Raw genomic sequence first — 19296 nt, 5'->3', positions numbered from 1 at the left:
AAGGGGTTATGGGTGGGTCCTGTGGGGAGCTCCATGCAGAGGGTGGGATGGCTGGTACAGGAGGGGATGGAGAAGGACAGACCAGGCATCTCTGGGCAGAAATACTGAAGGTGAGCTGTCCCTTTTAGCTTCTTTTTTTGTCCTAAAACTGTTTATAGAATCAGATAGTTTGGAAAAGCTCATTAAGATCATCGAGTCCAACTGTTAACCCAGTACTGCCAAGCCCACCACTAAACCAGGTCCCTATGCATTGCAGCTGCACATCTTCTGAATACCTCCAGGGATGGTCATGTGTCGAAAGCTCCAGTCTAAGCCTGCCTCCAAACCACCCAGATAAAACACCTCTAACAGCTCATCCTCTGGGACTGCTGGCGCATAGCAGTGGAATGCTCTTCACTGGCTCCTGTGGGGACCGTGGCCAGGACCGTACCTTGTGGTGTCCTCCTGCTCACTCCTCAGGTTAACACTCCCACTGCTACGTCCTTGGGTAAAAGGGGTAGCGGGGTCTCTTGTTTGTAAGGAGGAGCCCAGGGCTGAAGTTGCAGAGCACCCCTGCGTGGGTGGAGGGCCAATCCCACCACTCACCAGCTGGAGGGCTTCAGCCCACCACTCGAGCTCTTCTGGGCTTTCGTCTGAGGCTGCCGAAGCTGTGCCATGGGCATCGGAGACAAGACAATGTTAATCTCTCTGTGCTGGGTCCATTTTAAAATTGTTGTTATTAAGATAACATGGTGCGTGGTTTCACGTCGCCAGCATCTATGTCATCGTAGCTACAAAGCTCTGCACGCTTCTTCTGAGGGGTGAGGGGGAAGTGAAGTAGTTCCATGGTTTTTCCAAGAAAGGCATCTTTTATCTTCCATCCTCTCTGCCTTGAAGTTCACAACGACTCGTTATGAACCCAGGCCAGGGCTTAGCGACTGTCCTTGGGCAGGGACCAGCATGGTGGTGTTCTGCGTCCCTGAAGGCTGGAAGCCCAAGGTGATGGGTGACTGATTTCACTGCTCTTTGTGCGCAGGGACTGCTCAGGTGGGAAGGACAAAACCCAGCTATGTCCCACCGGGTGCCTGGGGCTCAGTCATGGCTCTTGGCAATATCAAAGCCATTACGTTCCCGGTGATTCGTGCTAAAGGACATCCTTTTCTAAATATTAAAATTTAAAATAAAAAATCAAAAAATATTGCCATTTCAACTTTATATTTCAGCAGTGTTCCCACCTGGTCGGGCTGAGCAGAGCATGCATGGCTGATCGCAGAGGCAGGCAGTGGTGTGCGTGGTCGTTTTCGCCTCTTTACACTTAGGTAGAGGGATTTGCGCTGGAAGTACAAGGGAGAACATCGTTTTGCCGCCTCACTAACACCTGAGAGATGTAGCATCTGACTGAAAACAAGAAGTGAAACGTCCTGATCAAAGGGAGCACGGCAGATTTGTGTCAGGTTTGTATGGAACCTGTGGTGAAGCGCGTACGACGCGCCGGGGAGGGAGGGAACCCTGGGGTGAATGTTCATTGCCTCCCAAAATGTAAATCCGTGCTGGGTTAGGTGGATACGCTCATACATATTCCAGGAACTACCTGCAACAATACCATCAAAAAATTACTGCATAAAGATGAGAAAATCCTGATTTGTAAGGTGTTTTCGTGATCATTTTGAAACCTCAGGGGCATTTCTGGACCTATATAGAGATACAGTTGTCGTGAAAACCTGAAATTGCTGTCAGGAAACGAAGCCTAATGAACAACTGTGTGTTTGCAAGGCTATACTGCCTGGTTTCCCACTTGTCTTCACGCAGCTGTGTTTATTTTCTGTGGGAGCTGCCGGGACTAAGAGCACTATTTAAAACTGCGTATTTTGGGGGGGCACCTGGCTGGGCGTTGGCTTCTCCCGCAGAAGCATCCCATTTCTCCCAGCAAAGGCACAGATGCTCTTCTCATGGATCGCCTCTGAAAAGCTGTGCAAATAATGTTGCTCTTGTGGCTCTGCTGTAAATTTAAGTGTAATTCCTGACATGGCAGGACAGTACAGATAATTGGTGCTGGTGGTTGGGTCCCTGTAGCAACCTGGAAGGCTGCTCTCCTGCCAAGGGGCATTCAGCACTATGCTGAAGAGCATAACTTGCTTTCTAAATATATATTGGTATATATGTGTATATATGTGTGTGTGTATATATATATATGTGTGTGTAATTTACATATATATATATATATATATGTAATTTATTTATATATATGGTGCAGCAAGGTGTGTCTGGTTCCCTGAAGAGGCTTTTACAGCCCAGAGTCCAGCCTGACAGTCATTTCCCCCAGCACTGACAGAACTGATGCATCTCTTCCCTAGGAAATTCCGTGTGCCTGACATGTTTGCAAGAAATGTTTGTCAGCTAAACCCGAAGACTGTGCAGCAAATGCTATGTTTAGTTCAAGGGATCTTGTGTTAAGCACTGTTCATATAATTTTAAATACATGACAGAAGCTGTACCAGGCTGGGAGGTGCTGGTGGTGGAGCCTGGAACTGTGAATGTTTCAAGTGCAAGACGGGCGCTCTGGGGTGCAGGTGAAAGAGCTGCAGCTGGGAAAGCTGGTTTAGACACAGCGTCAGAAGTTGCCTGTATCAGAAGGGAACAGAATAGTCCCCAGAAACGGTTTCGGGGTTGCTGGGGTTGCCAGCACTAGGCAGTCCCATTCTCCAGGTATATGCGGTGGGTTTGCCGTAGGCAGCCCCTCTCCCAAAGCGGGAGGTCATCTGTCCCCCATATCCCCTGTTTGGCAACTGTCCCCTGGTTTCCACCAGCTGAGTACCCCCATCACCCCTGGGTCTAACCCTGAGGCACCTGTGGGGTACATAGGAGTGCCAGGGCAGCTGGTGATCGCTTTTTTAATTAAATTCTATAATATTATTTTTAAATGCTAGTACACCGAGAGAGGGTGGTAGGTGAGATTTCCTCTCTTTCTTGGGAGGCTCACGGTCTGTATGGGGGTGTCTCACCCTGAATTCTCTGTTCGAGGCAGCCACGGGCCAGGAGCAGGAGTCATGGTGGTACAGGAGCAGGTTTGTTTGAAGCAGCTGATGAATTGATTGCCTCAAAATGTTTAGTGTTGCAAAGATACTTGACAGATTAATACATACATTAGACCAGCAACACTAAATAAGGAAAGTTTATTTCCAAACACAGCTCTGTGCCGCATTTCACCCTTCTATTGATACAGTTCATACCAAATGGCACATTATTTTCAGCTTAAAAATTGGCTGCCAGGTTTATGGTGTAATTAAATAAGTCTCTCAGCCATCCCCTGAGAGCCTTTCCCGTGCCGTGGATGCCGGCAGGGGAGCTGGGCAGGAGGAGCCGGTGCTGCAGCAGGTCTCCCTCCTCTCTGCAGGGCAGCAGCTGGGACACATCCATGTAACTCAGAGCCTGAAAATGCCCCGACTGTGGGGCCGTATTGTATTGCACCAGCAAACGGTACTTTTCAGTATGAAGAGAAATAGGTTTTCCATCCCAGAAAGGCAGTCTCTAAAATCTTCAGGCTTTTTTTTTTTTTTTTTTAGGTCTGCCAAAACCCTGAAGATTAAAGTGCTCTATTTTGGTGCTGAGCAGCATATGGCTGGGTGGGTGTTTGGAGAGGCATGGGGCTGCTGGAGAAATCGTGTATTCAAGGGGAAGGGTTGAGGTCTGGGTTTGTGTTTCTTGCCTCATAATTAAAATATTCTCATTCGAAGAGCAGAATTTATTTTAAATGTATTTTTTTTTTTCTTCTTCTTTTTTCCTTTTCTAACTGACTGATGGGTAGGTTCCTCTCAGGTTTCATGGTAGCCATATGTTCCTGAGGCATCCTCTGACCACAAACAATTTTCTTCTCATTTAACACAACAGTTCTTTCTTCTCGTGTCTCTTCCCCAGCATCTCCAATGGACAGTTACCTTGTGCTGCAAATAAAACCACTGCATTTTGGGCTGTATTTTGGAGCCCAAACTCCATTAATTGCAGAAACCAGCTTTTTAATTCTTACTGAAAAACTGTACTTGCAATTTGAAGAGAAATCCAGCACAGAGGCAGCTACCCTGGGCTCTCCTGTGAGATGGCAAGGAGAGGAGGTGATTCGGGCAGTCTCGGGGTTAAGGGAAATCACTTCTGATACTAAACAACAATATTCTGATATTAATTCAGGGTAATTGAGAACTTCTTGCTTTTAAATCAAATGGATGGAGCAGACGTGCAGTTACAAGAGAAGAGCTGTGGCTTCATCCCTGCCCTCTGGCATGGCCATGGTTGTGGCCACGGCAGCCGGGGCTTGCCACGAGGCTTCTCCAGATGCCACTTGGGTGGTGGGTCTCCGTGTACATGTGGAAGAGCACGCTCAGGTTCCACAGCCGTTCACCTCTGCAGCAAAACCCCGTTTAAACTGTCCCTGCGCAGGCTGGTGCTGCAGCACCTGTGGCAGATCAGCCCTGAGCCTGGTGACAAAGGGACTTCGGCATGTAGGACCCGGCACAGTGCTGCTGCCACCAGCGGCCGGGGAGCTGGGTCTGGGGGAGGTCCCAGGGGGGCTGCCTTTCCTTACGGGAAGTCTAATTCATGACAAAATTGTGTTTTGTACGTATTTCTGTCATATTTTCCATACAAGAAAAGTGTCATCACGGTGGGGAAGTTCCATTATCGCATTATGTTGAAACGTGCATTTTCAGGTAAGTGTTCCTTTTTATTTTTAGAAATTATTTCCCCTATGATAGGAGTTACGCATAGACTAATGTTAACCGAAACACTTACTTTACAATAACTGGCCGAGCCCAGAGCTGGAAAGAGTTGCAGGATTATTGAAGATGCCCCCTTGCCAGCTGCAGCATGCACGCAGCCGTGCAGAATTTCCCACGTTTATGGGGTGTGTGGTGCCCAGGCTGGGGCTGCGGAGGTGGGTGAGGGCATCCCGACCTCCCGGCACTGCCCCCAGCCACTCAGCTCCCTGGTGAGCCTCCTCTGTCTGCTCCAAGGTTTTGAAAATATTGACAGCTAGTAGCATGAGGAAAGTTATCATAGGACTGTGTTATCAGTAAAAATTACAGAATACTTGAGGCTGGACGGGAGCTCTGGAGAGCATCTGCAGCACTTTGTCAGGGCATGAAGGGGCAGCTCTTTGTCGTAGTACCACTTCATAAACATCCCTAGCTCTGTGTAGGAGCATCCTGGAAACAGCCCCATCCACTGGGAATGGGTGCATTGCCTCTCCCCACTTACTGTTCTCCTTTCTTCCCTCTGTCCCTTTCCCCCTGCCCATGCCCGATGCCAGCAGCGCTCACGATGCACCCTAGCAGAGAGCTGCATGGAGCAGGGAATTAAATGCTTCCATTTTGGTGCTGCGGCTGCTTATTCAATAACATCCCGGTAGGAGGGAAATGATGCAAAACCAGGAATGTGGCAGATGGCTCTGCAAAAAAAATCTGCTCGAAGAAAGGAGCTGAAGGGGCTGGAATCAGCCCTGACGCACTCGTGCACATAGGTAGAAAGGAAAGGATGGGAGTCTTTCAGAATAATATGGGGGTTTGGGTTGGAAAAAAAAGAGAGAGAGAGAATAAAAATACCAGGCCAGATTCTCAGATAGTATAAATTCCTGTCGCTGCATTAAATATGCATTAGGCAGTTTGGTTCAGATAGCTGAACTTCTGGCTCTGTTTTTTTCAAAAGAATGGAAAATACTGCTGCAGAGGTCTGCGGGCTGAGCACAGGAGGGCAGTGCTGAAGGCTGCCTTTTTTTTTTTTTTTCCCCTCTCCTTTTCTTTCGTAAGTGGCTAATACGATAGGGGAGGTTAGCTCTCCTGAACAGCAGCCTGTTGCGTTCCTTTACACAGGAACCGTATTAATACATGCAGCGGTGCCTTGCGTTTACATGCTGGTTTTATGACATTTTCAAAACCTGCTGTAATTTGTGCTGATGTTGGGTAGCTGTGGTCCTGGTAAGCATCAAGGCAAACTCTCTGCAAGATGTCAGAAAACTATGTGTGTCTGAGTGATTAAAAATTGCCCTGAGAAGAGGACCGGCTGATAAGAAAAATACCTTTGTTGTCAGCGCTATTTTTTAAGTGTCAAGATAGCTCCTGGGAGAACAGCACAGTCTGAATAAACCAGGAGGTATTTATAGTGCCGGTGCATAAACAACGTGTCTAAATTGAGTAGCAGAGCAGAAGCCTGGGTTCGCTATTCAGTGCAATGAGAAATTAAAACGTTTAGCATAAGACTGATGTCTGACTCTTGCACGGATGTGTGTGTTGCGATCCTTGAGCCGCTCTGCTCTCTTGGTTCCCGTTTGCATGCACATTTCACTTGTTTAATCTCTGGCCTCCTTGTACTGGGGCAATTTCTAGCTCTCAAGGACGTGGCTCTTGTGGAGCTATATGCAGAGGGCCACCACTTTGCTTGGTGTCTCATCCTAGGACCTGGTTGTGCCATGATCTAGGAAACCAGAGGTGAGCATGCAGAGCAAAATGGGCAGCAGATCCGTTGGCTCTTGGGAGTGCAGTGCACTGCCTGCATCCCACCACCTGAAGCATCCCCTCACAGCTGCAGGCAGGGCTTGGAATTCACATACTTACATTTTCCTGGATTCATAGAGCACCTTTTTATAGTTGTTACCTTTAAGACTCTTTTTGTCTCTTGCATTGCAGGAGAAGCTGTATTTTTTTTGCTCTTTAATAAAAGGGATTTTTTTACTGAAACATTACTTTAACAGTAATCAGGCGCATTAAATGGATAGATGCAAGGTAGCTGGCCATCTCCCTTCCACTAAAGAAAGGCAAGCTGCAAAAGCACCGGTGCATTAAAGCAGGCGTTGACAGCAGACAGCGGCAGAGGCTGACAACCACAAATTTGACAGAAAGTTTTATTGCACTTCAAACTATTCAATAAAAAAAAATACCCCCTGAAATTCTGATGGGAAAACGTTAATGCCAAAAATAGCTGTTCTTTCCAAATGGTAAGTGTTAGAGTTTAGACACCACGCTTTCTGTCTGCTTAGAAACTCTTCCATCAGGCTGTACATTTCTCAGCCATGCACAGTACAGCTTGTCATTTTAACTTACATTAAAATATAATGTGGCAGTGAACGTGGAGAGGAGGAGCTTTGGGAACATCCATCACTCCGAGTCTGGTTTCTGACCTCCCGTTTCAGGTGCCCATTTTCTGGCTTTTCACAGAACTCGACATCTATTGGCATGTCAGATACCGGCTGGTGCAGGGGCCAGGTGTTAACATCAGGATAGCACGCTGTTACTTAGCTAAATGTGATCAACCCATTCAGCTTCTCTGCCTGTATTTTCTCTACAGTCCTGGAAGAGGAGAGATTTCTGTGGAAATAATGCATCTCCTTTTTTCTACAGCGGTAAATCTTTCCTTAATCCTGCAGGAGTGTGGGATGAGGGTGGTGTGTTTTTATATCGAGTCTCACATCAAGCTTTACTCTTGCCTTCATGGGCCATAGACCACAGTTGTAAATGAGCTTAATTCTTAGTAACTGGTATAACATTGCTGGCTGATCCATTTTTAACACGTGTTTTTGAGGCTTTACAGGTAACCTGCAGGTTTAAGGGAGATCAGCACCCCGCCAGCGTGCAGTGAAGTTGGTGAAGGGAAGAGCCACCCGGCTGCGCAGGCAGCTTCTCGGACCCGGCTCAGCTCCAGGCATTGTAACGTGCAGGGCATAAGCTCTGAATAAGTAAAAAGAAAAAAAATCTGACAAAATGCAAACATATTTGTGTATTTTTGCCAATAACTTCTCCTTGAGGATTTCTCTTTGCACCAGTCCTGGTGAGTGGGATGCCAAGATGCCCTTTTTGGTGCTTTTGGGACGATGTGCTGTTGAGTCGTCGTAATGCCAAAATAATTATCTCTGTCCCCAACTGGCTCAGATTAAGTTTTCCATGTTTCCGTGTTAAGAAGGACACCTCCTGGTGTCCCTGCGCCCAGCTCTTGGCCAGCACACTGCAGCCCAGAAGCACAAAAAGATTTAAGGTGAAATCTCTGGCATTCCCTTGGAGAGAGAAGAGAGCCGTGTGACCTTTGTATGCCTAAATTGCTTCCGAAGGCTTTCACAGGGGGGCTGTTAAAAGCTTATTAATGATCTATGATTTGTCAGCTATCAGCCAACTTCTGTAATAAAATGTAAGAGGGCCATATAAATAACAGCACGCTTCTGTTTTTTTCAAGACAGTATATTATGAGTTCTAGAAATCGCCTGAATACAGCCAGCTCCATCTGGGTACTTTAGAAATTTAGAAATAATTTGAGGGTTATTATAGGATAGAATTAGCCAAAGCATTTATTTACAGATTTTTTTGTCCTTCATCTGCCCCCTTATTAATTGGGGGTGGCAGCTCTCAGCTGTGCTGACAGCGAGTCGCAGCACTGGGATGTGCTGTATTGTCATCGTTGGCTGCTTCAGGAGGGACCGTGTACCTGGGTACTTCAGGATCCATCTAGATGTCTAGAGCCAGGACTAACCACAGTGGTGACTGTTTCATGGAATCACAGAACAGTTTGAGCTGGAAGGGACCTTAAAGCCCACCCAGTTCCCACCCCCTGCCCCGGGCAGGGACACCCCCCAGCCCAGGCTGCTCCCAGCCCCATCCAGCCTGTAGCTGAGCTCAGGCTTACAGAGCCCAGCCTGGGGATGAAGGACAGGTTGTCCACATCCAGCTGTGTCAAATAACTTCAGCAGGGTGTGCAGTGCCCATCACAACCCAATCCCAGCGATGGGGACATCGTGGCCAGCATACATGGGACGGGACTTTGGGTGCTGCAAGATGACGCTGGATTTTTGATGGGTTTGGTGGCAACAGCCGTTGCCCTTTGGGATGCCTTCACCTTCCCAGGGAACTGGCCTTTTCTAGTAGCAAAGCTAGAAGCTATTGAGATTGTTAAGTGAATTACTAGAAATTCAGATGCTGGGGAATTCCGACCCCAGCATCATCCCAATGGCACCGAGCCTTCTCAGTGTTACACGTTTATTGAGCGAGCATGCTGGGAGCCCCGGTCCCCGTCAGCTGTGTCTGAGTATTTGCACAACCCTGTTTCTCATTGGTGTTTCCTGGAAATGGGGTGTCGAGTCTAAACCTGCCAGAGACAGAGAAAAACAGAAGCTTAAATAGTCTGCTGCTTGGCTGAGGGTGGGATAATTGCATCCATTTTTTCAGCTCAGCTAGGGCTCTAAAACCTCATTAGAAATACCTCATTAGAAATAACAACTTGTAACTAATAACTTTTGATATGACAGATAGATGCTGCTTTTTTTTCCCCCAGTGATAGCACTTCCTTCAAATAGAGCAGATGCTGAAAGGAGAAGGCATAATTATTAAAAAAAATAAAATTTAAAAGTTATTTTCATATCAAACTTAAGGAGAGAAATGTATCAGTTCAACCTGTGCTCATCCTCCAGAGCTGCTCCACTGCACATTATTTAAGGAGGTTAATGGGAAATTTTCCTAAATATGCATGGCTGGGATTTTCCTGTGTAATGGACTGTGGCATTATGTGCCGGACTCTGCAGAAGGATGCTGGATCACTACAGGTGGCTGTAAATGACTGAGTTTAATCGGTAGCAAAATTTCTAAAAATGTGTAATACTGAAGCTCTCTCTTACACCATTTCAGCCTCTGCCTTTGAGGAGATGGTCCCAAAACTTTGCTCTTGCCTTTCTTAAAGCTCATTATTCATAATACTTTGGAAACAGAGTCAGCTCCTGGTTCCTGCAGAAGGAATACAATTCCTGGAAACAGCCAGAGATGATCTGGGTAGGGGTGGTCCCAAATGCACAGGAGTGAGTTTTGTGAAAGCAGGGGGTATTCAGACAGAAGAGCATCACTTACCCCCTTGTGAGCAGTGCTCCTGGATGGAAATCGCTTCCCTTGGACATAGGGAATGTTTTTGCAGCCTCTGTTTTTAAATAATAGAGAGGGGTTTATTGGACATTTTCTTTGGGTTTTATGCTGGAATATATGCATCAGCGTACCTCTTTTTCAGGTGTGTTGTTGTGATTTGTATGCAGGCAGAGTTTTGCTAATGTGCCTTGCTGTCACCAGCTATTAACAGCTCTGGAGAGCACGTCGTGATGGAACCATGTGTTAGGAGTGATGAACAAAATGCATGGAAACCTTTTACTTTGACAAATGGATGGCTTTTTAATGATATGCACTGCATACAGTGTGTTTGCTTCCAAACGAGAGTTTAAAATTTATACTGTAAATGAATATTAATAATATAGACAAGTTGGTAAAATTTTAACAGGCTCATTAGCGTGACGAAGGCATCAAAGGATCTGCTGGCTGTGTACCCTGCTGATGGATAACTTCATAGGGAAAGAGAAAAAAAATACAAAAAACCCCAAAAAGCTTTTTGTACCAAGAGAAGGAGAAGACAACTTACTGGCCTGATATTAATGGATATATATAATATATCCTGATATATTATATATATATATACATCCTGATATAATGCTGTGCTAGAGGCTGCTGGGCTGAGCCATGCCCACCGCAGTGTGCTGTCCCACTGTAGGTGTCCATCAGCAGCCCGACCCCGCACCTGCCTGCACCTTGGTGCAGCCCTGCACGGCTGCCAGCTGCCTCCTGCTTTATGCATCTTATTTACAGGTCAGAAAGAAACTACATCTGCATTAAAATAAAAAGCCTGTATTTACCTGGGCATAAATAATTGGAAAATAATCCTGAGGTAGTTTTCAAGAAGGGCTGTCAGTGGTGGCTTGCACCCAGGTACTCCTGTTTTTCCTATGGGAAAATGCAGAAATACCCGTGGATTTTTGGTGTGGTGCTTTCCCGTCCAAGCAGCCTGCTGAAGAGGCAGGTCTTGGTGCAAGCATGGGGCCAGGCGAGCTGTGGGCGATGTGTTTCCCGCGCCATGCTGATGCTGCGCGTGATGTCTGAACCTGCCTCGGCCGTGGTTAGCTTCACCCGTGCTGTGAGAAGCAACGTAACGGGTTATGTATGCCCAAGGGAGATGGGATGCTCCCAGTGCGGGATGTACGCGCTGTTCCTGGGCTGGCTGGCAGCCCCAGGACTGTGCCGGTCTGTGTGCTGCTGCCAGCTGGAAATGCCCTGACTGGGAGCACGAGCCATGTGTAAGGACACTTGCAAAGGGCTGATGCTCGTTCTGCGCAAGGACATGGATAATGGCTCCGGTCATCAAGTGCCTTATGCAACTCTGTTGTTATTGCTGTAATAATACAAAGGAGATGGTTACAGCAGGGGCCGTTGTGAGCTGGCTGCTCGGAGCGTGTAATAGCAGAAAGGCGTTGCAGAGCTTGTAGCTGGGAGTCTGAGGCTTTGCCGAGAAAACGGAAAGGGAAGGAAGAGCTGGGAAATGCAGAAGAGCTGGAAGAAAACCTGAGAATTGATTTCTTGTCTAAGGGCTTATCAGAGCATGTTAGCACCTGTTAGCATCGTCTGCCTGGCATGGCAGGTATTCCCTGTAATGACAAGCATATTAGTTGCTGCTGTTCATCCTGAGAGGCTGTTAAATAATTTGCACCCTCGGGTTTGTTAGTGAGTAAGATAAATTGATTTTAAAGAAAAATTATATACCTGTGAATATTTATCTCTCCAGTGAGCTTACAAAGGGTTACATCAGTGGAAGAAAATGTGAAGCTGATTTTCCTGAGATCCAGCTAATACATTCTTCGATAGGAAGCAGGTATAAAATTCCTCCTTTGAAAGACTACTGGCAGCAGCAGGTTCGGGAAGTAGATCAGGAGGCAGAAACAGCCCTGCAGCCCTGCAGCTGGCAGCAATGTGAGAGCCTGACCTGGCCGGCGGTGGTTCCGTACACAGCACTGCCCTGGCTGTGCAGCATTGGCCATGGGGGCTCCTGCAGGTGCGGATGCAGATGGGGAGGCTGATGGGGATGTGGATGCAGGTTTTGCGCACTGCTCCCCTTCCCCAAGCCCCGGCAGCATTGTTTTTCTCCTCACACCCCTTGTTACACCCCCCCATGGCATTTTGATAGCCACCTTTTATGATAAAGCTTAATTATTTTTTTTTTTTGGTGTGTTGCCAATGCAAAGGAAAAGCTGTACAAGGGATTTCCACCCAGCAGCCATCTCCCTGCAGAGCAGCGCTGCCATGGCTGGGGTAGCCACGCCAGCAGTATTCCCATGGGAGCACAGGAGCCCAGTGGTCATGCCAGAGGCGCGGGTCACCCTCCGCAGCAAAGCCTGCGGCGCAGCAAGGTCGACAGCTACCAACTTTCCTGTACAGAGTGATTTGCATTTTAAGCAATTTGTTACCTAAAGCATAGGTCACCGGAGTTAACCAGCCATCTGCTTCACAGGCACTGTAGACCCAATTCCAAACGCAGCTTGCGCTATTTGCATGCATTATTAGATGCATTCGTTCGCTAATGAGGTCGCCCTCAGAGGTCAGGTCTGAAGAAGCAGAGGGGAAAGGTCTGGGCTTTCGCAGCGAAGGTACGAAGGTACGGCGAACGAACAGCTGTAGAGGAAAGGACACAGATGGAAGCAGTACTCACTCTAATTACCATTCTTCTAAAAATTGCAGGTTTTTTTCTAAACCCATTAGGTATGTGATTGCTTCCACTTCACTTAGTAAACACAACTGAAACACATGGTGACCGGCTGAGAGTACATCATAAATGATGAATTTCTGTCCTGGTGAGGCTTGAGATGGTGGTGTTGCGGGGGGGGGTGTTGTGCGGTCCTGAGGTGGGTTGCGTGGTCTCGGGATGGGTTGTGTGGTCTTGAGGTGGGTTGCATGGTCTTGGGATGGATTGCGTGGTCCCGGGGTGTGCTTCTGCAGGTGGGAGCTCAGGAGAGGTGCCTGCCCAGCTGGTGGCAGTGCGGCCAGTGCAGCCAAACCCAGGGTTGTATTCATCTCCTAAGAGAGAAAACAGAAAACTGAGTGTTACGTCTTGTTATACACCCAGCTGTATTAGCAGTGGAAATCGCTATGCAGAACTAAAACTTTGATTCCATAAGCAGTAGCATGAAGTGTAATAAAATTTTAATTTCCCGGCTGTATGTCACCAGGCACATATCCATCCCCCGCTCCCCCTCGCTACAGCCCTGCCATTTTTTTTGTCTTGTGCCTTCCAAGGTTTCTTTTAATTTTCTCTCAACTTAAAGGCGTTCTTGCCAGCTAAGCAGAGGATGTGTTTGCAGAGGTAGATTTGGCTTCCTGAAAACCAAATGTCATATTTCCAGTTTATATACTAGGATAAAATGGCAGGATATTTCTGTTTACAGATTGCTACAGATACCATTAAAAAAAAAAATAGCAGCAGCAGGATTTCTTCTAGAAGCCTCCAGCAATCCACCATCATCATTCCCCTCTGGTTTCCAAGGTCCGATGGGTCACTGGGATGGCCAAGTCTGGGTAATCGGGGGGGAGGACTTTTCTCTGTGGTTGGAGGTGGTGGAGGAAGGGCAGTCTCTTAGTCATATTTCATCTTCCCTGCTAATTTTTTGAAGCTTGGATCTCAGCCTGGAAGCGATGGATCTGTGAGCAGATTGCTGGTGAAGCCTTTAAAAAGGGATAAATGTATTTCGTAGGACATACCTACAGCTCGCTGGTGGGTTGGAATGCATAAAGCGTAGGGGCTGGTTTTGTGCGCATTCGTCAATGTGATGAAAATACAGAATAACTCAGTAATACTTTTAAGATCCTGACAGATCCATCTTTACATTACAATTAGAAGCTCTTGCTAATTTAATACCGGGGTTATCAGTTAGCCCTGTATTTCCCTTTGTCAGCAGAACCTTCAAAAGTGCCCGTAATAGCAGCTGTGAATTATTCAGTTACACTCCTTCCTCTATTGTTGGCTCCTTTCACCTTGAGAATGACAATTTAATAGCTACTGTATGTAAATGGTAGGCATGCAAATGCCTTTTCTTTTATACATTTAAAAACATAGAATATATTTCATTGAAACATTCAAAAAAACCCTTAAGATGTACGTGCATCTGCAGTTGACCCCGCTGGTGAGTTTTTCTCCTTTGCTCATTGCAGGGATGACGTGCCAAGCCAGGACATCCTATACCGAGGATGAGGTGCTCTGGGGTCATCGTTTCTTCCCTGTTATCTCCTTGGAAGAGGGGTTCTTTAAAGTCGATTACTCCCAGTTCCACGCGACGTTTGAGGTCCCCACCCCACCATACAGTGTGAAGGAGCAGGAGGAGATGCTGCTGATGTCCTCTCCTTTGATAGCACCCGCGGTGAGCAACAGCAAAGAAAGGAATAACTCGGTGGAGTGCCTGGATGGTCTCGATGAAGTTGGCACAAAACTACCTTCAAAACTGCAGAAAATAACTGGGAGGGAAGACTTCCCAAAAAAACTCCTCAGGATGAGTTCCACCACCTCTGAGAAGGCCTACAGCATGGGAGATTTGCCCATGAAACTCCAGCGGATCAGCTCGGTCCCTGGGAATTCGGAGGAGAAACTGGTGTCTAAAACCACAAAGATGATGTCAGATCCCATCAGCCAGTCGGTGGCTGACCTGCCGCCCAAGCTTCAGAAGCTGTCGGGCGGCGGCAGGATGGAAGGGAACCTTCCACCCAAACTGAGAAAAATGAATTCTGATCGATTTACATAACCCGCCAGGACTTCTAGCTATCGTTTAGAGCTTGAACTGCTACTGGCAAGGGCAGGGTGGGCAGGAGAGCTGGCCCTCCACCAGCCGTAGGTGTGCTGAACTCTGTGGTCCCCGGTGCGCCGGGAGGCAGGAGCATCCCCTCTGTAGCGGTGGCTGTGCTGTAAGTATGAACAACGGGATGATCGGCGAGCTGATGTTCGTTGGCATGTAGTATCACAACATGCATGCAATAATAGTGTGCAATTTTTGCATATAGTATTATGGCATGACTCCTACTATATTTATACTGTATATTCTGAAAAATATGGAAAGGGGCATTCCTTTCCCTGTATTTCTTAAGAGTAAGTAGTAGGTAAAACATGCAAGTGGGTAACTTTCAGGGTAAGTTATAATTTCATTTGAAAATGTTTTGGGTTTGGGTTTTTTTTCCTGATGTGGATTGTGACGTTTTGTTCAACAAAGTAGTTATGGTGCATGTCTTTTTTCTTAAAAGAAGGTGTATTCGTTAATTCTGAACATCAAATCTGCTAGCCTTAAATTAACTGCTGGTTTCTATTTTGCTTTAGCATTTTCTTGGGGTTTCTTTTCCTGCATCTAGGCTACTGGAAAAAAATCTAAATGTATTTCATAAGGCATTGTTTAGAGAAGAAACTTGTACTAATAAGCCTCGGCAGAACCGTAAATAAAGGAATAAAATTCACACTTTAGATACAGTTAGTAAAAATTTTTAAAAATATTTGTGATTTATAATATATGTGCCAGAAAAACATTATAAATAAGCAGGACGTGCTTGATTTCTCATGTTGATAGAATAGCTAAACATCAAAACAGCTGAATGTCTCCATGAAGCCAAGCAGGCATTTATTCCTGATGAACTGCATCCCAAGGCAGAGTCATCATTCCCCCTAATTCCGCAGTGCCCGGATTTCACTCCCTCTTGCTTTGACGGCCCAGTTGGGCCGGTAGCGATGCAGATGATGGTTGCGTGAGCCATGACCTTGCAGCCGGAGCTGTGCGAAGTTGCGGCAAGTCCCAAGCCTGGGTGGGCACAGGACACACCTGCTGCTGGCTGCGCTGCCGGTGGCATCACTCCTTACTGCTTTTGCTATGGTGAAAATGATGTTTAAAGATGTTCTTAACTGAAGTTGACCCTGTGGGTTTCAAAATGAGTAATACTTTGTATAAATGTTTGGTTTGATATCCTTCTGTGCTTGTGTTTGGGTTTTCCTTTATCCATCTGGTTTTGCTCCAGCGGGGTCGAGCCAGGAGGGCTGGGTGTTGTGCGGGTGCCCCTATCGTCATGGCTTGCGGTGCTGGAGCATCCCGCACTGCTCTGGACCCTCCACAAAAAGCTGGAGGCTGCTGCGATGCCCAGGGACACTTCTAGTCTGGGGTCTGTATTTGGGGGCCAGGTCACGATGGCTTCCCAGAGGCTCCTTCTTGGAGGAGGAGGAGGTCTAGGCGAGATGGAGTGATGAGCAGCATTGACAGAGAGCTGGGTACGAAAGCCACCACCAACAGCGACCAGGAAAAGGACTCTGCATGATATTGTCTGCATGTAAAACCCTTGAGACCACAGCCACGTGGTCCCAGGCATGGACACGTGTGGGTCAGGAGATGCATGCATAGCTTCAGTCATGGATGGGCACTTCTGACTCGTGGGCTCTGGACCATCCTGCACGAATGTTGGTGCTTGATACATGACTAATAACAACAGATATGGCAATCTTTGAGGAAAAAAAAATGGTTTTGTTATAAACGCTGGCATGGAATAAGAACTTAGAAACAGCACAGCTGGAGGGTTGGCTCGGACACCGCTGTGGCTCAGGGCTTTCACTGGAAGTTGCAATGTATGACTGGTCAGTTGCACACCCAAGGACTTTATACTAACTTCCAAAGTTTCTTTTCATTGTTTATCATGATTTTTGAGTGGCATTGCATGCTTTTTACACCTTTGTCTATACTTCAATTCTCCGCACGTTATTGTTGAAGGGAAGGTCATGCATTGCTCCCTATGTGCGCCAATCCAGTGCTCTACACATGCGGTGAGTGGATTGCTGATGTGGCAAGATAAAATCCGGACTTCTTTTCCCCTCTTTGCTAACACTTCCTCAGGTTGTCTTGTAAAATACTGCAGACTTTTGTACCACACGTAACTCTTCTACCAGTCCTTGACTGACAGCAAAAATAGCCATGTACAAGTCAACAGTAAAAATGCCACCAAGTCCAAACCAGAGAGCCAGAACATTAATTGGCGTGGTAAACATTTGGCCAGCGGCACAGCCGAGTGATGAGTCTTGCCAATAGGCTTGAGCAGATTGCTCTGGTTTTGAAAGAATGGTCTCCAGCAGCTTGACCTCTCCTCAAACCTCCTTTGGTTTGTTTGGGGTGGATGGGGGACCACTGCCTCCTCGCCGGGATGCTGCCGGAGTGTGACCCAGCCAACCGGCTGCGCTCTTGTGACACTGTACTTGAACTAGGTGGTCACTGTAGATCCCTTCCAACTGAAAATATCCTCTCCTTCTCCTTTTTCTCCTTCTCCTTCTCCTTCTCTCTCCTCCTTCTTCTTCCCTTTCTCCTTCTCCTTCTCCTCTCCCCTTTCCTCTCCTTTTTCCCTTCCCTTTCCTTTTCTTTCTATTCTGCTGCACTCCATATCTTGCCCTGTGCTGCCTGCATTTTTGTGGCTCTGGTAGGGAAGTGCAGGTGCAAGGTGGGGGTCCCTTGGGGGGTTCCCCATCTTTGCTGAGTTCTCCTGCCATCAGCATGGGGGGTGGCTCATGGTCCTGTTGACTTTTCTTTATGGAAAAGTAAATGTGCCGTGCCCCCAGCCTAGGAGCAATGCTGTTTCACCAGCCGTGCCCTGGGGCCACCAGCATCTTCCCTCCCAAGAGCTGCAGGGAAGGTGCTGGACTTCTCGTGCCTGGCGTGGGGCAGGTGGCTGCTCAGCAGCTGCAAAGTCCTGCCTTCGGGAGAGCCAAGTGGCGTTTTTGTTTGGGAAACTTTGGATTGAGTCTGTGTACAAGAGTGAATTAAGTACGAGCAGTGTGAATGTGTTCTACAGATTGAACTTAAAATAGGTGACAGGGCAAAGTGCTGTAGCTGGCAGTCTGAGCAGCTGCAGCTTACTCAGTAGCTTGTATAAAACATGCAAAAGTGTGTGAAACCCTGGAGAAGTAGCCTGGCTTTTATTAAAGTAATGCCATAGAAAATACTAAGTTACGATTAACTGAAAAGTTTGATTTTTTAAAATCAAAATATGCACCCATCCTTGATGGGTGCAAGATTTCTGAGGCTTGTGGCTTGTATTGCGGTGTGTTACATATGTTAAGATGACAATGTATGTGTCTCATTAATAAGAGTGAAAGTACAAATGTGGATGATAACTTCCTTTAGTTATTTATTTTAGGAAGTTACTTCTGGTTAATATTTCATTTTTATTGGTGTGGCCAGTTTTTTCCCCCCCTAATTGATATTTTAGCCCAGCCCTAACGCTTGTGCTAAGACAAAGTAACTGATTGCACAGCCGGTCTGTGTTCTCTACTGCTGAATTTATGCTTGAATTATATTGTAAATTGTACATATTCAGATTAGAATAAACTAAATGCATTTTCTGGCATGCAGTCTATAACTGTATAAATGTACAAGTTTATTTGAATTATACAAAATAACAAACTCTTGTATTCATTAATACTGCAAGCTCAGTTTTATCTAAAGCTATATTAAACTTTCAAAAATTGTTTGGTTTAAATGTGTTTGTCTTTTGTCCTGTCCACTTTTTATCACTTTAATAAATGACTTTGTATTCAAGCTGTTTAAGGGCTCCTGATTTCACATTTAGTGTATGCAAATGGCCAAGCTCTTGACTGATCTTAAAAGCAGCAGAAATAAAACCTGAGTTTAGCTGAGCTGCGTTTTCAGGGTCCTTGGAGGTGGTCTGGCCGAGCCCAGCCCAGAAACACCGAGTCAGGAGTCCGCCAGCTCCTTCCTGAAGGACAGCTGAGAGCAGAGCCTGAGGTACGTGCAGAACACCCACGGGCAGCCCCGATGTGCCCATCTCCTGCTGAATTTTTGAACTTTACCTGAATTTATGAAACACTATTTCGTCTGTAGCACAGCAGCTGGGGAGCTCTCCTTCCCCTTGCATAGAGAACTGGGAATTTTTATCATTACCTCCCCCATCCAGCCCCAGGAATTAATTCTCCAGAAATCAATAGAGGCTATCAAATCTCTCCCCATTAGGAGACCAGACCTTCCTCTCTGCTTTTTACTATAAATTGTCCTGTTAGTGGCTGGGCATCACCTCTGAGGGTGAGCAACATATGTTCTGTTCTAACACAATAAAAGGATGACAAAAGGTGTGTGTTGAGAGTTGAGGTTTTAACTTCTTCCCCCCAAGAGGCTGCTGGGTGAAGGTTACTAGAGCATAACCACATTATTTTTTAACCCGTTAACCACTCGCCTTGCTCTGAGTCCTGACCTTATATTGCTGGTCCACCATAAATCGCCCCTGTATTTTTTTTTTTCCATACGGTTAGAAGTGATGAGATAGTAAAAGTTGGAGGTTTCTTTGCCTACACACCTGGTTTCTGCTCAGAGTTTTATTCTTGGGGTTATTTCCACATCCCTTGGTACAGCATAACTGGGGTCACCCAGGAATACCTGTATCAGCTAGCGGAGATCCTGGCTTGCAAGGAGCATCC

At 46.6% G+C, this 19296-nt stretch overlaps 1 protein-coding gene across 1 annotated transcript in view; it reads left to right on the top strand.

The window, feature by feature from the left end:
* The window catches only part of KCNJ3 (potassium inwardly rectifying channel subfamily J member 3), a 55765-nt gene extending 37421 nt beyond the window's left edge, over positions 1–18344 (top strand). Inside the window, exon 3 of the mRNA XM_037398318.1 lies at positions 14013–18344. Within this exon, the coding sequence (XP_037254215.1) occupies positions 14013–14596 (584 nt within the window). The 3' untranslated portion in view covers positions 14597–18344. The remainder of the gene's footprint in view (positions 1–14012) is intronic.
* Positions 18345–19296: the final 952 nt, after the last annotated feature.

The sequence above is a fragment of the Falco rusticolus genome, chromosome 8 (genome assembly GCF_015220075.1).
Source record: "Falco rusticolus isolate bFalRus1 chromosome 8, bFalRus1.pri, whole genome shotgun sequence".
Lineage (NCBI taxonomy): Eukaryota > Metazoa > Chordata > Aves > Falconiformes > Falconidae > Falco > Falco rusticolus.
The sequence above is the reverse complement of the archived record's forward strand: the minus strand, read 5'-3'. Positions and strand labels throughout refer to the sequence as shown.